Source organism: Muscardinus avellanarius, assembly GCF_963383645.1.
Source record: "Muscardinus avellanarius genome assembly, chromosome: 7".
NCBI lineage: Eukaryota > Metazoa > Chordata > Mammalia > Rodentia > Gliridae > Muscardinus > Muscardinus avellanarius.
In genome coordinates, this window is record NC_137793.1 from 108353080 (window position 1) to 108375509 (window position 22430).

Here is a 22430-nt window from a genome sequence, read left to right on the forward strand (position 1 = left end):
CACTATGCCCCAGCTCTAAGCTAACTTTTTTTTTTTTTTTTTTTTTTTTTTTTTTGGTGGTACTGGGGTTCCTGGAAGCCCTCCTTCCTCCGGGCTACACTCCCAGACCTATTTTATATTTTTGAAACAGGGTCTCTTACGCCAGCACGGCTGGCTTCGAACCTGCGCGATCCTCCTGTCTCCGCCTCCCAAGCGCGGGGATTACAAGCGTGCGCCACCACGCCCGGCGTTCTAAGCTAACTTTTGAAAAGCAGAAAGGCCCTTTCCTCTGTCCTTTCTCTCTTTGCCAGTCTGCTGTTATCTACTTCCTATCCCGTTTTTAACGTCCTCCTGCTGCCCTAAACCCCGAGTAAATGTTCATGCCCACAGGACACTTCACCTTTAAAGTTACTTATGTTTCTTTTCTCCTCCCAATAGGGTTTAAATTCTTTGAAAGTAGTTGCTGTTAGGCTAACACAAAAACAATGTGAAGAAACTAATTCACAATAAGGTGGGAGTGATCGACAGCTTTCTAACACAAAAATCATATGTATATACATGTATGAATAATATACATTTATAAATAAAATGTGTATATAATATAGATAAAAGATGCACAGAAATATATATTTCTTTTCTTTAGGTGAAAGCGCTATTTAATCAATGAATTGGTAAAATTTGGGGGAATATAACAAAATAAAAATATTAAGGGTAAAGAAAAAGTTTATTTCTTAAATTTCTCAGGATATAACGACCAACTAGGAGGTTGTGCCAAGGAAGTGTGTTCCAGGAATAGCTTAACTTGGCCAATTTTATTTTATTTTTGGTTACTGGGTGATTGAACTCAGGGCATTTGACCTCTGAGCTTTACCCCCCGCACATTAAAAAAAGTGCTTTTTTTTTTTTTTTAAATAGGGTCTTGCTAGGTTGCTGAAGCTATTCTTGAAACCATGATCCTCCTGTCTTAGCCTCCCGACTCACGCCTGGCTTAGTCCTGCTTTTTATCCTCTTCCTTTGCTTCTGTATCAAGGGTTCTGTAAGTGTTGTAATTTTTGTCTTTAAAGAGTTATCAATGTGAGAGCAAGGAGTGAAGGCAGAAGCTGTCAAGTGAGTACTTCCTCATAAAAATGTAATCCCACTAACGAGGTACACTGGGATTCTACTGGAGTCCCCCTGCCCAGTTACTCTGCTGCAGAAAACCATTTGTCATAGAGTCTTTTTACTCATAAGACTCCCTGGTACTTATAAAGGATAGTGAGGTTTCAAAAATTCAATGAATATAACACTTTTAAGGAAGAAATATTTTTAGGTAACACACACACATTTGCTAAGGTTATGAGTTCATTCAAAGGGTAAAATATGCTCAGTGCCTCGAAACGTAATATTCAAGAAAGGAATGGTTAAATTCTTGGCATACAAATAAGAAAAAAGAAAGTGACAATTGTCCACTCGGCCCGGCATGGTGCGTGTAGGCCAACAGCACTGTACGGGCCGGGGCCATCAATGCTTGCTGGCCACGCGTGCTTCTATTTTTTTACCCTCTTCTTTACTTTGCCTCCATAGGCGTTCAATTGTTTATTTTCCTAGCCATTTCCAGGAAAAGGCAGGCGGGATTTGGCATTTCTCAAGGGAGTTGGGGGGTGAGTGAGGAGCAGTTACCTTACATTCTTAGCTCAAAATGCAAAACTTTATTCTGGAAGCTTAAGGAAAAAACCACAAAGGGAGAGCTTCCAGATTCCCCAAGTGTCGCTGACTTTGCCTACGGAGTTCCTCGTTTAAGTGCGCGAGAGCACCTTTGCCACCACAGATCTGAGTGCCCGCTGAGCAGCGGCTCCCCTGCCTATGGAGGGAGCCCCGGGTGTGTGAGAGGCTCCTAAGGTGCTGAGGCAGGTGACAGGCTGCTGTCTCCCTTGGCTGGAGTCTCCCGAACTGCCCATTTCTTCTTTCCATTTAAAGGTTGCAGAAAAAATATATATATTTTTTAATCTGAGGATTGAGCCCAGGGGTATTCTATTTCCAGGCTACTATACCAAGCTTTTTATTTATTTATTATTTATCTATCTATCTATATTTTGAAACCAGGTCTCACGTAGTTGTGGCGGTTGGTCTCGAATCTGCAATCCTCCTGTCTCAGCCTCTGGATACTAGAATGATAGAGGTGTGCCACCATTCCCAGCTTGCAGAATTTTTTTTTTTAATTTCTGAAAAAGAGTCTCACTAAGTTGTGGAATCTGGCCAAGAACCTGTGATCCTCCTGTCTCAGTCTCCCAAGCGCAGGGATTACAAGTGTGCGCCACCATGCCCAGCAGACAACATTCTTAAGGGAAACCTTGTTAGCAACCGGATTTGCCAGTGATCCTCCCTCCCAATAATTTATATATATAAAGAGCCATGGAAACAGCTGCAGTGAGCAGAAGCCCAACCCCTCCAGCCCATTCCTACCTGCTGCGTCTGCTGTCTCTGGATTGCTCGCACTTTGGGGACAGGGCTCTCTCTGGAGGAAGAGGACTGCTGTCGGGACCGGCTCCCATTCTGCACAGGTTCGGCCACCAGGGCAGCAGAGGCCACGGACATGCTTCCAGTGCTCCGCAAGGAAGCGCTGTGGGGCAGGGACGGGGGCGCTTTGGCTCGGGCCCCTAGCCCAGCCTGGTCCATTTTCCGGATCTGAGCCTGCCCAGTACTGTTCTGCCGTGGCAGGGCGAGAGGTATGTGTCTGTCTGGCACTGCGTGCCTCCTGGAGAAGTCTTCACTCTGGGTGCTCCGCTTGGTGAAGTCCTCCATGCTACTGTTGCTGGGGCCGCTGAGTTTGAAGTCTTCACTGTTACTTTGGCTTCGAGAACTGGCAGTGCTTAGGTTTTCCAAACTGGAGTCGACGGAGGCCTTTGGCATTGCTGGGATGGGGTTATTGAGGTGGTAGACGGGGTTCTGGAAGGACAAGGGCTGCAGACCTCCCGGCTGGGTCAAGGCCGGGTGCAGGGGCCTTCTCACTTGGGGCGCGCTCTGGGGGGTGCTCTGACTTTCCCGCAGGTGTTTGATGCTGGCCACCTGGGTGATGGAGAGCTGGCTTCCCGTCAGGCGCACAGGCACATCAAGCATGACAGACGGGAGCTCCGCCGGCGCCACGTGAGTGTCCTGGAGGTCCATGAGGGAGATGCTCCGACCATTAGGAAGGCTACTTTCCTTCTCGTCCTTCTCAGAGTAAGTCATGCTCTGGGAGGAGGCTTGCTGAACAAGCAGCAATGTCTTCCCTCTGAAATAGCTGTCTGTATTGTCCTGACTGGGAGACTTTAGTTTATGCAAATCACTGTGGAAAAGGAAAGGACTTTGAATTACTCCCGAGGCAAATTCGACAGAGTTAATATTCTTCAATTTGGGTATATGAACTCTTTGCAGGCCCAGTGTGGATACTGAGATTTCTTTGGAAACTCAGATTTCATCAGTACAAGTTTTAGAATAAAAGCCAGCATTTTAGTTTTCCCTCAAAGGTGGAGCATAACACTGTGTATCCACCTCTATCATGGTCTTCAGTTTTCCTTAGAATTCCAATAATCTCCTGTTTGGGTTTTATACTCTCCCAAGGTATTATGATTCATACTTGATTAGTTCTGTCTCAACCTTCAAAAGAAGCTTTGAGCAGATAACCCAAGGGTTCCTGCTAAAGGCACAAACCTCGCCAATCCAGAACGGGGAGTGTAAGCATCAGTGTTGTATCTACCAGTCCTGCTGACACAGCTGGATATAAAATGGTTTTACCTGAGGGTCTCCCAACTTGTGAGTGCCACATCACATAAAAACATCAATTTCACAAAGCCCTTAATCTTCCAGTAAGCATGACACAGATTTTATGTTTATTGACTATAACTCTATACCGTCATCCTAGAAAATATCCTAGATTTTGTACATTATCCTAGATCTTGTACATTAGAACAAGTACATAGCTAGTTCATCTCAGATGACTCTCTTCACTTGTTCATGACTTTAAAGTTGTAAATTCAACAAGTAAGTTCAACAGATTTCTGCTTAAGCCTAAACATTATCTTTCTCCATGACAGTAGTTCAGACTCTTTCATACCTGTCAGTGGGGTCTTCAAATATCTTCTGCAGCCCCGAGGAGAGGCTCCCGCTGACGTTTGGACTGGAGCTATGCTCAGTGAAGCGTCTCAGCTGCTGTTGGATTGGTGTGGGATTAGTCAGAGACTTGGTGATATCGGCGAGAACACGAGGGAGCGGCCCCAGCTTTGCCACGGTCGCCTGTAGGAAGGAATTTTCACCCTGATGGATAAGAGGCATTGTGACACCCAGCACAGATTGTTGGGGGTACGGTGCCCATTCATGGAGGGGTGTGGGTTGGAGGGAAGGGTGGGTATGTGCGAATGAGAGTGGCAGGTTCATAATGCATTGTTATGGAGCAGCGGGACCATGGCGTCGAGATGGATGGAGGAGGCGACACAAGGCGCAGGAGACGTTGAGGGAAGAAAGGAAATAGAAATTAGGATTACGCAAATAAAAATTAAAAGACATGCTCAAAACAACCAAACTATTGCCATTCCAACTAAAATAGCATGCAAAGCAAATCAAATCTCTGGGCTGTTAACAGACCAAGGTGGAGAGGGGGAGGAGAAGAACCAAACACCTTCTAACTAGAAGGACTTCAAGGCCAGAGGATCGACTAGTGCGGTGAGACTTCCAAAGGAAAAGGATCATGGGAGCAAAGACGCACACGCTGACGCAGGGGACGGTGGTGCATTCAGGGATCCAGCACGGCGGGGCGGCCCGTCGACACCGCCAGCCCTGTCCTCTCCTGGTCAGTCTGGGCAGCCCTGACCTTCTTCAAGTTTTGTTTTTGGTAGGCTGTTGACAACCGACCACCTACCTACCTATCATCCTTCCTCCTTCCTTCCTTTTAAAAATACACTTTTAATGGTGCACTGCAGTCTCATCTCCTAATCTCTTCAGAGTGACAGGGACACACATGCACACAGCACTTGGTGGAGCTCTGTATGGGATGTCTCAGTATACTCCTGTTTCCCAGAAACAGAGACTAAAAGGGAAAAGTGTGTTTATACAGCAAAGCTATTAAAAAGACCATGAGCTTGAGTAACCGGGTCTATTTACAGGATAACTGTGATAACTGAATAACAAAGTTATTCAACAAAGAATCACCTTTTGGCTGGCTTTATCCACCTGGGTCTTTCTGTCCTCTAGGGCGTCGCCTCATGGGGCCAGCGGCCTTCTCAACAGCGAGCTGTCCGTGGCTGCCTCTGACTACTGCCTCCTCCACGCTCAGTGACCTTGCACCTGCTCCCCCAGGTGAGTGTCCTGGAGAGAACGCCCTCGAGGCTCTCCAGCGTGGAGCCAAGACTCACTACCAAGGAACTGACCCTCAACGTAGCTGCAGCTTAAAACATAGCTAGCATTTCCAAAGGTGAAGAGGGGGTTCTTGAGACTAAGAAGTAGTTTATTGTTTTGTGCATGCTTTAAGTATCAGTGGGCACACTGCCAGTTATGTCTCTTCAGGAAAATTATCTTTGTTAATACATTTTCCTTTTCTTTAATTTTGATTAATACAACATTTTTATAACTAGAAAAATGAAAGAAAACAAATCTTTATACAGAAAAATAATTTTGTTTTTTGAAGTTGTTCTAACATCTAAACTATTTTCTACTGCAAAATCTATTCTATTTTTTGTAAAACTTCAGAAGGAAATGATTGGCATGCTTTACATTTACTTATTAATATGACAGGTAAGAACATTCATAGTTAGAAAAAAGTTTTTTCTCTCATGAAAAAAGTTATTTAAACATGAAAAACAGTAATTTCTAAGTTTGTATTTTTTTTTAGAAATTGCTAGATGAGGTTTCATCTCATTCTATTACCAATGAATAAGAATACATATCAATATTTGGTATTACGTTTTAGACAAACTTTTCAGATATGTATTATATGTAAATTTATATATATTCATTAATTAAGATAATCATTTTAAAATGTATTAATCATTTTATAGCTTTCTAGAATTTGACTGCTGTGGAACACATTATTTTATTCAGAAATGATGACCATTTACTTTTAGATATCTAGGGCAAAAGGCTCCTTTTCCCAAGCAGAAAGGGCGACTCTGGTCCCTCATCGATATTCTCCACGACTCGGGGCACAAGTTCTCCACCTCCCGCTTCTCATTACTCGTTCAGCCGACTTTACCTTATCAAGTTGGGAAACTACTTCCCACAGTAAGGAATGCAAAACTGAAAGTTCTCGGCCCAGATCGATGTAACCGTCAAAGCCTGGGGTGTTTGAGATGGTGTCTGGGTTGGAGATCTCCAGAAGGAAGCGTTTCATGCCTCCCCATTCGTGTTCTAAGAAATCATTCATGAATGCCATGTATTCCTCTTTGTTACCAAACCTGAAGCAGAGGGTGAGAAACGAGGAAGAGCATGTTGAAGAAGAGACTGAGGACGGTTCTGACTTGACTTTACACACACAGAGGCACATTACTTTCTAATTTTGTGGCATAGCTTCTGATTTTACTTTGTAAATGAAAGGGCTAAAGCACCCATCCTCCCTCCCCCTCCCCCTCTCTTTGCAGTCCTGAGGATAGAACCCTAGAACCCAGTGTTCCCAGAGGCTAGGCAAATGCTTTACCACTGAGCTACACCTCCAGCCCTACTTTCTTATTACTTGATACATACCAAAACACAAAGAAAAGAAAAAATTGAATAGCTTTCTATTCTCTGTAGGTTAAAGACACTTATTTTTTCCTGGTATTTAAGGTTCTCTATAGTATAGTTCTTATTTACCTATTAAATGCTCACCAGTCTAAACTTCAATATTGCTAGTGTTTTCAAAGTCTCTCAAATACTTTGCACAGTATCTCCCCCACTGATCCATAGTACATATTCTAAAACCTCCAATGGATTCCTGAAAATATGGAATACAGAACTCTATATATTATGTCTTATTCCAATACATAAATACTTATTAAACTTCCACCTTTTAGGTGAAAAGGAAGACCTTAAAGCTTTTCTTTGCATATTTGAATTTTCAGCATCACTACTTTTATATTCTGGATTACTTGGCATAAACACCGTGATACTTTGATAATCGATCTGATAACGAAGAAGCTTACTAACGGAAAGGTAGCATATACAGCGTGTATATGTTGAACGAAGGAAAAATTCATGCCCTGGGTGGGAGAGAGCTGGCCAGCATGAGATTTCATCATGCTACTCAGAATGACATGAAATTTAAAACTGACATTTCTGGAAATCCCATTTAATATTTTTGGACCACAGCTGACCAACTGTAACTGAAACTATGGAAAGAAAAACTTTGGATAAGGAAAGACTATTGTATTCTTTTTCTCCTCCAAGCTTTTGCTCATGTTCTTTATTTCCACTACTGAAGAAACTTCTTTGCCTATACAGATTCTAGCCATCTTCAGGGCCTATTTTTTTTTTTCTTTCTTTCTTTCTTTTTTTTTTTTTTGGTGGTGGTACTGGGGCATAAACCTAGGGGGATTCTACCACCGATATGCCCCAGCCTTTTTTATTCTTTATTTTGAGACAGAGTCTCAACTAAGTTGCCCAGGCTGGTCTCAAACTTGCAATCCTCATGACTTAGTCTCTAATGTACTGGGAATAGAGGCCTGTGCCACTATGCCTAGACAGGGTCTAATTTAAATCTATAAAAGGTATTCTAAAATAAACTAGAAATGGTTTTTTATCAGAATTAGCTCAAATATGGGTAAATATGTACGTGTGTGTGTGTGTGTGTGTGACTGACTGAGGATTGAACCCATGAGGATTCTACTTCTGAGCTACACCCTCAGCCCTATTTTACTTTATTTGACTTTTGAAACGGGGTTTCACTAAGTTGCTGAGGGCCTGGCTACATTACTGAGGCTGGCCTCAAGTCTGCTCTTCTCTGGCCACACAGTCTCCGAAGTATTGGGATAACAGGTATGAGCCATGGTGTAAGACTCAAATATGTATCTTTCTACACTGAGGACACAAAGTTAAAACAGGGTACTTTAAAAAAGACACTATTTATATTAGAAAACAATGTTTCATTAAAGTTTTAATTATTTTCTTCCATGAACTGCTAATAGAAAGTTAAGCCTCTATATTAAGTACAACTGTCTTTCATTTTGCAAGTGTGAATTCTTTCCCAATTACTTCTTAAAATTATTCTGTAAGTTATGAAACGAACATAAATTTACTGAGGAAAAAGCTGAAAATAATGAAAAGTGGAAAGAAGAGAGTGGGTGGAGCCATTTGGCTCCTACATATATTTGCTGTTTGCATTTAAGTGCAAGTGCTTTTGGCTTTTGGCTTTCGCCTGAAAACATTTAAACCTGCAGAAGAGTTGAAAGAATGCACAAGAAATACCCATACACCTTTCATCTGCAACGAAATGTCACAACGTCACCTATTTTGCCAAATCTGCCTTCACTATTTATACATACACAGGGATATTTTTTTTCTAAACCATTCTAAATAAAATTACAGACATCACTTCTACATACTTCATTCTAATTTTTTGAGAATAAAGAACATTACTTACATAAACCAATGCCATTTTCACATTAACACTTTTAAAAATATGATTCACGAATCATCTTATATATAGCCCATATTTACATTCTACCAATTTTTCCTCAAATAACTTTTTTTTTTGCCCTACTTGAGATTAAATTCAGGATTAATTTACCATTGAGTTACCCCTCCAGCCCTTTAAAAATAAATTTTTTTTTGAAACAGGGTCTCACAGCCGGGCGTGGTGGCACACGCTTGTCATCCCCGCGCTTGGGAGGCGGAGACAGGAGGACCGCGCAGGTTCGAAGCCAGCCGCGCGCGCTGGCTTAGGAGACCCTGTTTCCAAATAAAAAAATGTAAAAATAGGTCTGGGAGTGTAGCCCGGAGGTAGAAGGGCTTCCAGGAACCCCAGTACCACAAAAAAAAACCCAACAACAACAACAACAAAAAAACAAAGAAACAGGGTCTCCCTAACTTGCTGAGAGTCTTGCTAAATTGCTCAGGCCGGTTTTGAACCTGTGCTCCTCCTGTCTCAGCCTTTCAATTACTGGGATTACAGGAACGTGCCACTATACCCAGCTCAAAGGATTTTTATAAAAATTTCAAGTTTAAGATCTAAATGAATTTCACGCATCATATTTCGTCTCATCCACTAAAGTATCTTCCTGCCTTTTGCATTTTTCTTAACATTGTCTTCTTTTTCTTGGTGGTGCTAGGGATGGAGCCCAGGGGCATTCTACCTCCAAGCTACACTCCCAGCCCTATTTTTTATTCTTTATTTTGAAACAGGGCCTTACTAAGTTACGGAGGCTGGCCACAAACCTACAATCCTCCTGTCTCAGCCTCCCAAGTACTGGGATTACAAGTTTGCACCACCATGCCCAGCTCCTTACCACTGTCTTTAAGAAGTAACCAGGCAAGTGGTCAGAGATAATATAACTACGGAATTTGATTGTTCTCCCTCATACTTCTAGAATAATAGCATGGCCACTGATTTGTGTCCTATCTTTTTTATACTAGTTCTTTAAAGGGGGTCTTTTTTTTGTCTTTTTGGACTGGGGATCGAACCTGGGCGGTACACTTGCCATGCAAGTGCTTTGCCACTGAGCTACATCCCAGCCCTTTGTACTAGTTCTTTTCATTTCATTTAACTACATCTTTGTTTTCCATAGGATTAGTTATCCTTTGTAAATATTGTTTTAAGTGGCTACAAATATTCTATTTCGTTAAATGCGTGTACTATAGGTTACTTAATATTTAAGTTCCTCATTTCTTTCTTTCTTTTGTGACACTGGGGACTGAACATTACATTTGAGCTGTACCTCGAGCAGCCCTATTTTTTTTGGTACTGGGGATGGAACTCAGGGGCATTCTACCTTCAAGCTACACCTGCAGCCCTATTTTTTATTTTGAAACAGGATCTCACTAAGTTGCAAAAGACCTAAGTAGCTGAAGCTATCTGGAAACTGCAGTCCTCCTGCCTCAGCCTCCCAAGTACTGGGATTACAAGTATGGGCCACCATGGCCGGTTTGTCCAATTTTATTTTGAAACAGGGTTTCACTATGTTGTGGAGGGCCTCACTAAGTTGCTAAGGCTGGCTGTGAATCTGTTATCCTCTTGCCTCTGCCTCCCAAATACTGGGATTACAGGGCATGTACCTGGCTTTTATTGTTATTTTTATTGACAACACAATAAAAATCTGGTAACATGAGTGATTAGGCCCCTTAATCCTATTTAAATTTTAGGCCTTGCTGGGTGTGATGGCACACACCTGTAATGTCAGTATTTGGGGGTCTGAGACAGGAGGATTGCAGGTACAAGACCAGCCTCAGCAACCTAGCAAGGCCCTGTTTCAAAACAACAACAAAACAAAACAAAGAAAATTTAAAAAGGGCTGGAGTACAGCACAGAGGTAGAATGCCTCTGGGTTCAATTCCTGATACGCACGCACGCACGCACGCACGCACGCACGCACGCACGCACAGCTTCCTGTAATTTTTTTAAGCTATATGGTTTAAGCATGGTTATGGTAGGCGGGATGACTTACTTGGCAAAGTTGGCCAGGTTCTGAATGACCTTGGCAATCAGAGTGAGTGTTCGAGACGTGCGGTCATCAGGATACTCCTGCATGAGGTTGAAAAGACTCGGGGACATAATGGCTGGGCAGAGAAAGCGCAGGAACAGCGAGGCGCTAATGAGCCGTTCGCTGATGTCCTGCTTGCCCCGGCTCAGGCACTGCTGTTTCCATGAGGCAAACACTTCCTTCAGCTCACGAGGGAAGACACTGAGGAAGAAGAGGAAGGAGTAGGGGGAGGAGGAGGGGGGAGGAGTAATAAATGTTCCAAATGTAAAAGTGCCCAAACCCACGACTGCAGACGCGATCCCACTCCACCCTGGCACGCCCCTGCTCTAGGGCCAGGCTCTGAGGAGGACCTAGTAGACATCTGGGAGGAGGCTTTGCAAATTCATGGCCAAGAGGTGTTGGAGAATTTACAGAAGGCCAGATGAAGACTGGAAACTGAAAACTATAAAACTCTAGATTAGTAGATTAGTATAAATTTAGTTTTGCAATGTGGGAAAATAGCATGAGACTCCTGACTAAACCATCTGGTTCAATGTAGCTCACCATAATCTCACTAAAGACTCTTCATCAGAAACCATCTAAAATCTCAACCAGTTGCTGGGGCTACAGCAATGATCAAAGTTCATGAACACATCTGTTCAACACTAGTAAATATTTTAGAAAGCTAGAAAAATACTTTTGGGTATTAGACAAAGCAGTACTAACGTTATGAAAACGATTATTTAGATAGCTAGTTTGGAAGTACTTCTATTAACAATGGAGATTTAAATTCTAGAAAGAATGTCCTAGGGAAAACTTCCAATTTCCCCCTAAGTCCTTCCTTTGTGATGACTTTAATATGACAAGATGTAATCCCGTAAGTGAGGGTCGCCAGCTCACCAGTAAGAGTTGATGATCTTGCAGAAAGCCAGCTCACAGCACATTTTTAGGTTGCTCTGATGGTCTATCAGTTCGCTAGACGAACATTTGCTGGGATCCACTTCACAGTTCTCATCTGACTCATACAAAGCTTTGATGAATTCTCCTATTTGAAGAGAGAGATGACAATATAACTAGTGTCTTCCTGAATAGATGAAAAGAAGTTAGGACTTCTGTCCTACAATGTGTAACATGGAATTCTTCTCTCAGACATGACACAGAGGGCGCAAAAGGCTGCCTCCAGCTGGGCGTGGCAAGGCACGGCTGTCATCCCAGTACTTGGGAGGCTGAGACAGGAGGATGGTAGGTTCACTGTCAAGCTCAGCAACTTAGTGAGGCCCTCCAAAACTTAGTGATACCCTGTTTCAAATAAAAAAGATAAAATAGGGCTGGGGTTGTAGTGCAGAGGTAGAATGTACTTGTGCTCAATCCCCAGTACCACGGGGCAGGGTGGGGGGCACCATAAAGGTCACTGCTTTGGAATTAAATAGCTATTACATTCTGCAAATCATGTTTAGTCTTCTTATCCTGGAAGTAGACCCACAGCAATCACTAACATCATTACAGTCTCTGCAAAACAGTAACAACAAAACTTTAAACCCTGGAGTATCTTTTGTCAGAAACCACAAATATATTCAACTAGCATGAAACTGTGATTTGTTATAAGGCTTATCAGGGTAACCAATACTACCATTATTCTAGAAAAACAAACAACCTGATCTTGATTGAGTAGCTACCTAAGTAGGGTCTTCGGGGTAATGCCGGTACCAAACGCAGCTGCAAGGGAGGCTCTCTAGCCTTTTTCTCACCACAGGGACAGCCATTTCACTTATTGCGAAATTACAGCAGCTCTCTCTATAAACTCCTGTGTACTTTCCATAGAATTTTAGCTTAGAGGCCCTGTGCACACGACCTTTCTATAAAGATGTGTCCAGTATTCCCTGAAAGAACACAGCCTTACCTACTTGTCCCTCCAGTGTACAGCTACACTTGCACGTCTTCTAATGGCCTATATTTTACACTGCTTTATGTTTATTTGTTCACATGTCTGTCTCATTTCTAGAATGAATACCCTGGAGGTTAAGAACTGGATTTTAATCATGTTCAAATCCCTAGTTCCTTAAATAGTTCTCAAAGCACTGCAGGAACTCAGAAAATATTTATTAGAGACGGCAGTATGCATTCTTGTGTGTGTGTGTGTGTGTGTGTGTGTGTATTTTTTTTTACACAGGTATTTATTAACGAGGTTGGGACCTTTTAAAGGTCCTTCTAAATCTGCTGCTATTAAGGTTCATGCTAGTTATAACAGAGTTCAAGAAGGTGAGCAATAATTCCTTCTAAACCAAGTAGCAGCAGTGATACGAAACAGTTTCCATCAAAATGGTGAGTACTGAGATAAAATGAAAGCTTTTCAACATCGCTATGGCAGAGGATGGGAAGTGGTCATTTGGAGGAAACTTGGAGAACAGAAGTAAAGCAGTGTGCAGAAAAGAAGGTGGTGCACAGAATAAGTAAAGGAGCCAAAGAGACGGCGTCAAATCCCGGCCACCACTGAAGCGACCGTGAGGCCTAGAGAGGCCACATAGCTCGCCTGAGCTCCAGCTACCTTATTTGTAAAACAGTTACCAGACCTGCTTTATGGAATTGTGGTGAGGATCAGATATAATGTGCAAAACGTATCAATGTGGTTCCTCCACTAACAGGAGCTCCATACGGGAAGTATTGTCATGTGCAAAATATGCTACTTTTAAATCCCTTTTTCCCAAAGCGAAATGGCCCAAAGTAGTAATAGTTCTCACCTGGTATATGGGTATGTTGCCTATGCTGTGTTTCTCACATAATTTATTTCATTTAACGAGTACCTAAATTTAAAATGAAGCAAGCAATGTCAAATATCCCGTGTAATAATTGGCTAAACTCTATATTCGTATCATAGACATTCTGTTTGGAGAGTTCTTTCAGGTTATATCTATCCTAGGGAATAATACTAATATTAGTGAGTAATGTAAATGTTAACTACTTTTCTCTTATTCCTAAAAAAAAAAAAAGAACCAAATAAATAACTCCGGGCCCAGAAGTTAATTGTCTATAATGCTTAAACTACAGCATCTAAAGTTTTTATTCCTGATTATGAGAACACATAAAATCTAAATACAGGAAATTATTTTTAATTTTTGAAATTATAATCTATGTTTGATAATGTGGGACGTACCACATTCAAAGCTACTATAATATTGTACCTAGAAGGTATTCACTTGATCAAAATTATTCAGATTCAAAAGCCCATTGACTTTGCTCCCTGGCCTGTAAAAATGAGACAAAAGGGCTGCTCACTAAATTGCTGGAATGTAAGTTTGCCCCCAGAATGTTTTACGATGTGTTCTCTAGTTAGTCATTAACTCCTTATTACCTACGATCAATATTTCATGTGTAGGAATAAGCAAACAGGTATAGACATACTGCTGCTGAAAGGAATCTGCCTCCATCAACAAGGGTGGAATCAGGCCTTTTGAGGGACTTCTTTTCTATATCTCACAGATGGTATTTCCTGTGTGTCACAGGACACCAACATGAAATCTCACATCAACCAGACAGGTAAAAGGGCCAGCAGATGGAGGATTTAAATCTAAATGAGGCAGAGTCTGTGCAGTAAAGAGTCATGGTCTTATCAAGATAAGCGAAGGCAGGCTAAGACGCAGGTTGATGTTGTACAACACGACCGGCAGCATTTAAAATCATTTTTAATAAGAATTCTTCAAACATGGTTGGACCTATTTTTTTCTTGCCCAAGATGCATTAAATATCACAAAAGAAGATGATCTAATCCCTGTATGAAGAATCTTACCAGTGAATTCTGTTAATGCTTTGAGAAGCAGCGGCCATTTTTAACAGCCAGGCCTGGCTTAGATTACAGGGGGTTAGTAGAGATCTTTGAGGGGCTGCTTGAATTTCTTCCTATGCTTGCTGAATTAATTTTCATGCCTCATTGAGCCAATCAGCTATTTAATTATTCACTGTCATATCAAAGGACTTGTATTCACTTTTCAACCTGGAAATTATTTCACTCAGAAGCCCTATTTAGCACATTGATTTTTAGAATATGATTATTTGATTTTGAAGAAGCAGGTAGTTAAACTTCACCCTTTATGCACAGAATGGAGAATGCTGCTGGAGATGCTTTACTGTTGACCTTTATAAGACAACACAAATCACTGAAGCAAGCCATGCCATATGATTTATGAGTGCCATAATGAACGTTCCTAGTGACCTCTTACTACCTTTCCTAATGTCAGTGAAAACGCATCTTTTTTCATAACTTCCCATTAGCTCTTAAACTCAAGAACTTGACTCAATTTGAAGAGAAGCCGGAACTCTCTTTTCTACTGGTGTTAGAACGTCGTATTTATGTGGTTTTCTTGCTTTCATTCTTCTTCTTCTTTTTTTTTTTCAGTACTGAGGACTGAACCCAGAGGCATCCTACCTCTGAGCCACACCCCAACCCTATTTTTTTGATTCTTTACTTTGAAGTTGTGGAGGTCTCACTAAGCCCGGCTTCTTCAGTCACTTTCTTCACCGACCCATTTTAATCAGTATCTAACATTAATTGCATTAAAAACAATGTACTCTCCTGGGCATGAAAGATTTCTGTCTTTTTGGCTATAGGGAAAACCCTATCTTATTTTCCTATTACTGTAAGCTACTTGAGAACAAGAGTCTCTCCTTTACTGACTGTCGACTTTTGATAGTCACATATGGCTGTTAAGCATTAGAAATGTGGTTAATGCAAATTAAAATGTGTGCTAAATGTTAAACATTCACTGAATTTCAGAGTGAAATTAAAATACCTCATCCATCCATAGTACCTATATTGGTTAGTTGTTAAGTAATTTTGGATACATTAGTTTAAATAAAATATGGTATTAATTTCACCTGTTTTTCTTTATCCTTTTTATCCTCACAAAATGAATGCATGGAATTATTCATGTGTATGTTTCTATGGGGCAGTACTCCATTACATCCACCGTGAGGTACTAGGAATACAGAGGTGAGAAAATGGCTATTCAAGAACTCACACCTGCTCTACCTATCATGATACGTCAAGGTGTCCGACACGGTGCTCTGCCTAGGGGTTAATGACCAAACTTGAAACAAGTGAATGACCTAGTCAGGAAGAACTAATAATTTGACAAAAATCAGTTATGTTAAAAACTCTAAATAGGTGCATCAGTGTAGGCCTGTAATTCCAACTACTTAGGAGGCGGAGGCAGAAGGATAGCAAGTTTGAGGTCAGTATAGGTAATTAGAAAGACCCTGTCTTAGGGGGAAAAAAAGGGCAAGGGTGTGGTGGCACACATCTGTAATCCCAGTACTTGGGAAGCTGGGATAAGAGGATTGAAGGTTTGAAACCAGCCTCAGCAACTTAGCAAAACCCTGTTTTTTTTTTTTAATTTAATTTAATTTGTGTGTGTATGTGTGGTACTGGGGTTCCTGGAAACCCTTCTACCTCCAGGCTACACTTCCAGACCTATTTTCTACATTTTTTAAAATTTGGAAACAGGGTCTCTTAAGCCAGCGGATCTGGCTTCGGTCCTGCGCAATCCTCCTGTCTCTGCCTCCCAAGTGCGGGGATTACAAGCGTGCGCCACCACGCCCGGCCAAAACTCTGTTTTAAAATAAAAAATTAAAAGGGCTGGGGGTGTAGCTCAGAGGTAGCATGCACCTGGGTCAATCCCTAGTTGTTTTGAAAAGGAAGCAGGGTCTGGGGATGCAGCTCAGTGGTTGAACACCACTAGTTCGATCCCTAATAACACAAACCAACCAAACAACAATAAAAAAACAAAGAGAAAACAAAACAAAACCCTCTAGAGACCTTGAAGGCAATGTAAGAGTTCCTTCATTTTTTGAGGTTTGAATGCATGCTAACAGATGCTGGGTTAACCCTTTCAATACATTACTCTATGTCCCCAAATAAGGGACTTGGTCTTGGGGTGGCCGTGTACACTGCATGTGTGGAAGGATGATTTCCACATGCTATAATATCCTAATCAGTTGTCTCCAGGGGAGAGTACTGCAGAGATTTCTCACTAAACTGAAACTAAAACCTCCATGTTTTAGTCAGTTGAGCTAAACACACAGAACTGGAGTTCAATTTGTTTGCCTCATGCAGGTGTGATAAATTAAAATGGGAAGTGAGAGAACGCTCCCCTCCTCCATACCCAGGGCGTCGTGAAGATACTGCTGTCCCACCAGCTTGAGGTACTCTTCGATGGACTTGGTGGCGATGGTGTTCTCTCTGAAGATCAGGACGTCGTGCTCTCCACAGCGATCCACCTCGGACATCACCAAGTCGGTCAGGAAATCCTGGTGGAGAAATGTCCCATCAGGCAGAAAGGAACGCAGGAGGTAACATGCATGAAAAGACACCATGGAGATACCAGGCATCTTGGGAATGCGGCTTTAAAACTCAAGCTACCAGAGTCACGGGGCAGAAAAAGGCATCAGGCAGATGAAAGTGCTCTGTGTCACTACTCCCACGTTTAAGATCCCTTCAGATGTACTCCATTGTATTTTGAAAAAAGCCCTCACTCTGAATGCGGCCTCAGTCTCTACATTCTGGTCTGTCCAGCTGCCCGGCCTTTCCAGCTGGGCTGGCCTGCACTTGCCCCAGCACCAGGGCTGCTCGCAGTGCACCAAGCCCTTTCCACCCCTCCACTCACTCGCGCCTCTTCCGCAGCTGCCCTCAGGTCTGCTCCGCTCCACCCTCACTCCATCCCCTCTCCAGAGCCGCGCCTGGCAGCCTCTGATCCTAGTTCACACGTGGTTTCCTCTAGCCAGGCCTGTGTTTCACACCCATGTAGCACTATGCAGCGATTCATCCTTTGTACTTTAATTGAAATCACATTTATTTCTGCAATTACTTGATTCAGATGTTCCCCCACAAGGAGAGGGTCTGTTCCCTGCCGCCTCCCTGGCACACCTCCAGCCCTGCCGTACTCTACATGTTCAGCGTGTGAGCCACACACCGGCCCGTATCATCAGCATGGATTTCTTGACCCGCCGCTTGAACTCACTTTTGCAGTCCACTCCTTCAGTCTGCCCAACCACCCACTACCCAGCCACCCATCTGTGAAGAAGGCATAAGAGAAGCAATGCCCTTCATTCCTCAACAGCCTTAAAAGATTTGAGTGGTAAGTATTTTTTGGATATTTCCATGGCTTTAAAACAAAAACCAGAAGAAATACTCTGTTTTGGGAAGTGGGGAGATGGGGACAGGGTGGCTACCAAGTGCTGGGTGCATATATGGCACTGTCAACATAATTTACACTATGATGTGAGACTACAGTGCACCGATAAAAGCATATTAAAAACAGAAAATATGCTGATTTACTTTTACTTTAAAATTGAGTATTTTAAACATTATAGTGTTGTTAAAAAGTACAATACAGTATGAACTTAGGAAATCACTTTTTGGTGGCACTAGAGATTGAATTTAGGGGCATTCTGCCTCTGAGCCACACCCCCAACCCTATTTTTTATTATTATTATTTTTTGGTGGTACTGGGGGTGGAACCCAGAGGCTTTCTACCTCTGGGCTATACTCCCAGACCTTTTTTATATTTTATTTGGAAACAGGGTCTCACTAAGTTGCTGAGAGCCTCACTAAGTAGCTGAGGCTGGCTTCAAACCCGTGTGATCCTCCTGTCTCAGCCTCCCAGGCGCGGGGATTACAAGCGTGCGCCACCACGCCCGGCTTTTTATTCTTTATTTTTAAACAGGGTCTCATTAAGTTGTGAGGGCCTCACTAAGTAGCTGAGGCTGGCTGTGAACCATGATCCTCCTGTCTCAGCCTCCCAAGTACTGAGATTACAAGCTGCCACGCCCACAGGATTCACTATTAATACTATGGTAAGGGGCAGGAATAAGCTTTGCAGAGGGACAGCAATGTTCTGTCTTGATTATGTGGCAGCTTCAGTGGGCGTATAACAATTTGTCAAAACTCTTTAGATGGGTCAATTTTATTGTATATAAATTGTGTGTTAATCAATTAAGTTGTTTCAAAAAAAACCTTATATACATATTGAACCTTCAGTAACTGAAAAGCAGAAAGAACATATATCCATAAAACTTCAAAGATGAGATCTTAAATTTCAATGACACTTTACCCCAACTCTTAAACTTTTTTAATGACAGAAAGCTCAAGATGTTTATCAGTGAATTCAGTCACAAAAATTATATTCAGTAGGAAGTTTTTTAGACAGGGGATTAAACATCTAACATATTGACACATTTTGACATATCAAAAAATTTTAACAGCACTTTTTATTGTTTGGTTTTAAGTATATTACTACAGTGGTCAATAACTCTGTATCTGAAATATAATTTTACTATGGCCAATTTGCTTATAATATGTTGGACACTCAGCCTTGTGAAGGCTGAGGCTGATAGGTCAAAGACTCCATCAGTTAATTGGTTGATGTTCTTACAATCAGCATATTTCTTTCCATCTTTCTGAATTTTTACTTTTATGCAGGATGAAACAGCTACCAAATGTATAATACCCTTGATATTTTTATCCTAAATATAGATTTTTAAGCCCACGAGGACTCTTGCTAATGTCTAGCATGCTTCTTGAGCATCTCCTTCTGTGCCTAAGAATGGAGTCATCAGTTAAAGTAGTGAGGAAGAAAAGCATCATATAACACTCCAGAACCAAACAGAAAGCGGCCTTAGCACATGAATCCTAGCATTTATTTATTAAATAATAAGTGCTGACTATTATCATGCATCTTTCATCAAAATGAATTTTAAATATTTGTTGGTCTCTCCATTTTATTGTTTTAGTTTTATAAAACCCATCTCTTCTGAACCTAAGGACTACTAATAGGTTCTCCTCCCCCTTCCCTTCCTCCCCCCCACCCTTTGTTCTGCTTCTTCTTTAATAGCAGAGCACATTTCTCTAACTTGGGTCTCTGCAGCACCCATGTGTTCTTTTTTGTACAGGTAAGGAAGAGTAATGCAGCCCCTCGCTTACCTTGGCTCTGCCAGTACTCTGAAGAATGTGCACGAGGGCACAGGCCAACTCCTCTTTGTTTCTCACACTGATGACTGGCTCAAGGACAGAACACAGCATGGTGTAGTTGCTGGTGACGAATTCGGCAAATTCTTTGTATTGCTCCATAGGCAGAATGGTGATCGTTTGGAACCGTGACTTAATCCGAATAGAAGGTCCTCCTGCCTTCCCTTTGTTGGGTGTAGGTGTGCTGACCGGATACCACTTCTCTACAAACTGGCGGCCAGTCACACTGGCAGTGGGGATGTTGACTAGCCCTACATAATTATTCTTGTCCTTTTTTTTCTTTTTTTCTACATCCTTATAGATGTGAACTGTGATGCTATGAAGAGGTGGGAGGCTATAGAATTCAAAATGTTCGCCCCAGAAAATATTGTCTGCTTTGGTCTTGCTGGTTGTACGAGCAAAGAGGGTATCATCAAGGCACAGTTCACAGAAATATTTCTTTTTGGGGGCAAGGTCCTTGGCTTCAATGATCCATAAACGAAGAACATTTTCAGCTCGTCTGCAATTGTCCTATAGAGGCAACAGTATTGAATTTGAGAGCTGGCATCTTTGAAGAAAGAACATTTCTTCTTCTTTTTTTTTTTGTAGTACTGGGGATGGAACCCAGGGGCACTCTACTTCTGAGCTACACCCCCGACGCTATTTTTTATTCTTTATTTTGAAACAGGGTCTCACTGAGTTGCAGAGGGCCTCACTAAGTAGCTGAGGCTGTCCGTGAACCGTGCTCCTCCGGTCTCAGCCTCCCAATGCTGGGATTACAAGTGTGGCCACACGCCCGGCTACAACATTTCTTCTTTAAGTGATGCTGATCATATACTTTATACAGCAAATAATGAAAAGATCTTCTATCTCATTTTTTTTAGAATAATAGCAAGCTCTAAACAAGAATGCTTCAAAAACTTAGACAGCCAGACATATTCTGTCTCACTTGGGCAAAACCCAAAAACCAAACCAAAACAAAAAAACCTTGTAACAGTAACTTCTCATATAGCCAGCCTAATGATAACTGAATTAGTTTCTAAAAATATAAGAGATAATAAGTAGTTAATACGCTTGTGTTCTAGTCGAGTATCATGTACTAGCTCTGACATGGGCAACTCACTCAACTTTTCTGATGCTTCTTGTCTGTACTGGTAAAATCCTGACAGTGAAATCATGCAGTGAGATTATTTTTAGCACAAAATGTCATAACATGTACATGTGCCTTAAAACTGTTAGACTCTATAAAAATTAAGATATTATTACCACATTTATCTTCTATCAACTTACTGCATACGAAGTGAACTTTTTCAATACTCAGAGCCACTGTTACCTTATTTGGTTGAACCGTCCTTCGAAGGTTTTCCATCCACTTATCTCTTTCTGAAGCAGAGTTACAGCTGAAGCATTTACTTCCGCTTAAGTAGGTGACCTTCAAGGTAAAGATTAAAAATGAGGAAGAAGAAACATAAGGATTGGGGGGCTCAATCTTCCTACTTCTATCATTTAAGAGTTAAAGATATGCTCTGGACCCAAGTTATACTATAGAAATCTAAAACAATCTTTGCTAATTTTGTAATATCTCTGTTTAAATCTACATGCACTTTTTGGTTAGTTCTCTTGGTAGCATCCAGACTCCAAGTATGAGAACAAAAGCTATTTAGAACTCAACTGGTCTACAAACCAGAAAAATCAAGGTTAAAAATCTTTCAGGGCATAGCTTAAATTACCTGAAATGAATATGCTCAATTCTGGCTTAAAAAAATCTCTTTACAGTAACAGAGAATTTTCCCAACCTAAAAAATGAGATGGACATTTACATACAGGGGGCATTCAGTACACCTGTTAGACAAAATCAAACAAGAACTTTCCCATGACACATTATAATTAAAATGACTAATGTAAAAGTCAAGGACAGAATCTTAAAAGTGCTGAGAGCAAAAGGCTAGGTGACATTCAGAAGTAAAACAATAAGGATTACTCCAACCAAAATCCTAAAACCAAGAGGCTTGGAATGATATGCCCCGAGCCCTGAAAGAAAATAACTTCTAACCAAGATCGCGACATCTAGCAAAGCTATATTTCAAAATCGATGGAATAATAAAAAACACTTAAAGAAATAAAATACAAATAACAAATAAAAAATGAACACCAGAAACAGGGAAGGGAAAAATTCTCAGATGAGCAATAAAATAAAAGATAAATTATACTGTATCAAATAGAAAATATGACTCAAAATGACAGGAAACAAAATCACCTCTCTATAATACAATGAATGCAAATGGTCTCAACTCCCCAATTAAAAGCAAACAGGGGTATCTATCTTCACATTCAACACTCATCAGAAGAGATAGTCATTTATTACTGATAAAGGGAATAACCCAACAAGAAAATATAATAGTAAACCCTTATACCTAAACATAGTTGGTGTACCCACTTACATAAAAAAAAAAAAAACACTGCTGGCTTGATATTAAGAGTCAGATAGATCCTAAGACAATAATAATGGGAGATTTCAACACACTTCTCTCACCATAGACCAGTCATCCAGACAAAAATCAGACCTAAAGAACATGATAAATCAAATGGATCTAGTAGACATCTATAGAACACTTCACCCAATAAGAGCTGAATTCACATTCTCCTTAGCTGCTCACAGAACCTTTTCCAAAACAGACCATTTTCTAGGCCACAAAGCAAGTATAAACAAAGAAAAAAACTGATATAATTCCTTGCATCTTTTCAGGTCATAAGGGACTGAAAGTAGAATCACCAACAGAAAGATCCAGAGGGATTACATAAATACATATAGATTGAATGAGACACTTTTGATTGAGGACTATATCAAAGAAGAAATA

The 22430-nt window shown here is 41.3% G+C and overlaps 1 protein-coding gene across 2 annotated transcripts in view; it reads right to left on the reverse strand.

The window, feature by feature from the left end:
* Window positions 1-22430, reverse strand: part of RASAL2 (RAS protein activator like 2) — a gene marked incomplete at both ends in the record, with an annotated part of 325911 nt that overhangs the window by 21545 nt on the left and 281936 nt on the right. The window contains 8 exons of one of the 2 annotated variants that reach the window (XM_080699623.1): window positions 2422-3283; window positions 4052-4230; window positions 6182-6383; window positions 10563-10799; window positions 11478-11622; window positions 16733-16877; window positions 19549-20103; window positions 20906-21004. In XM_080699623.1, the coding sequence (XP_080555749.1) occupies window positions 2422-3283; window positions 4052-4230; window positions 6182-6383; window positions 10563-10799; window positions 11478-11622; window positions 16733-16877; window positions 19549-20103; window positions 20906-21004 (2424 nt within the window). Of the gene's footprint in view, window positions 1-2421; window positions 3284-4051; window positions 4252-6181; window positions 6384-10562; window positions 10800-11477; window positions 11623-16732; window positions 16878-19548; window positions 20104-20905; window positions 21005-22430 lie in introns of both variants that reach the window. The other variant, XM_080699622.1, reaches the window with a different exon arrangement.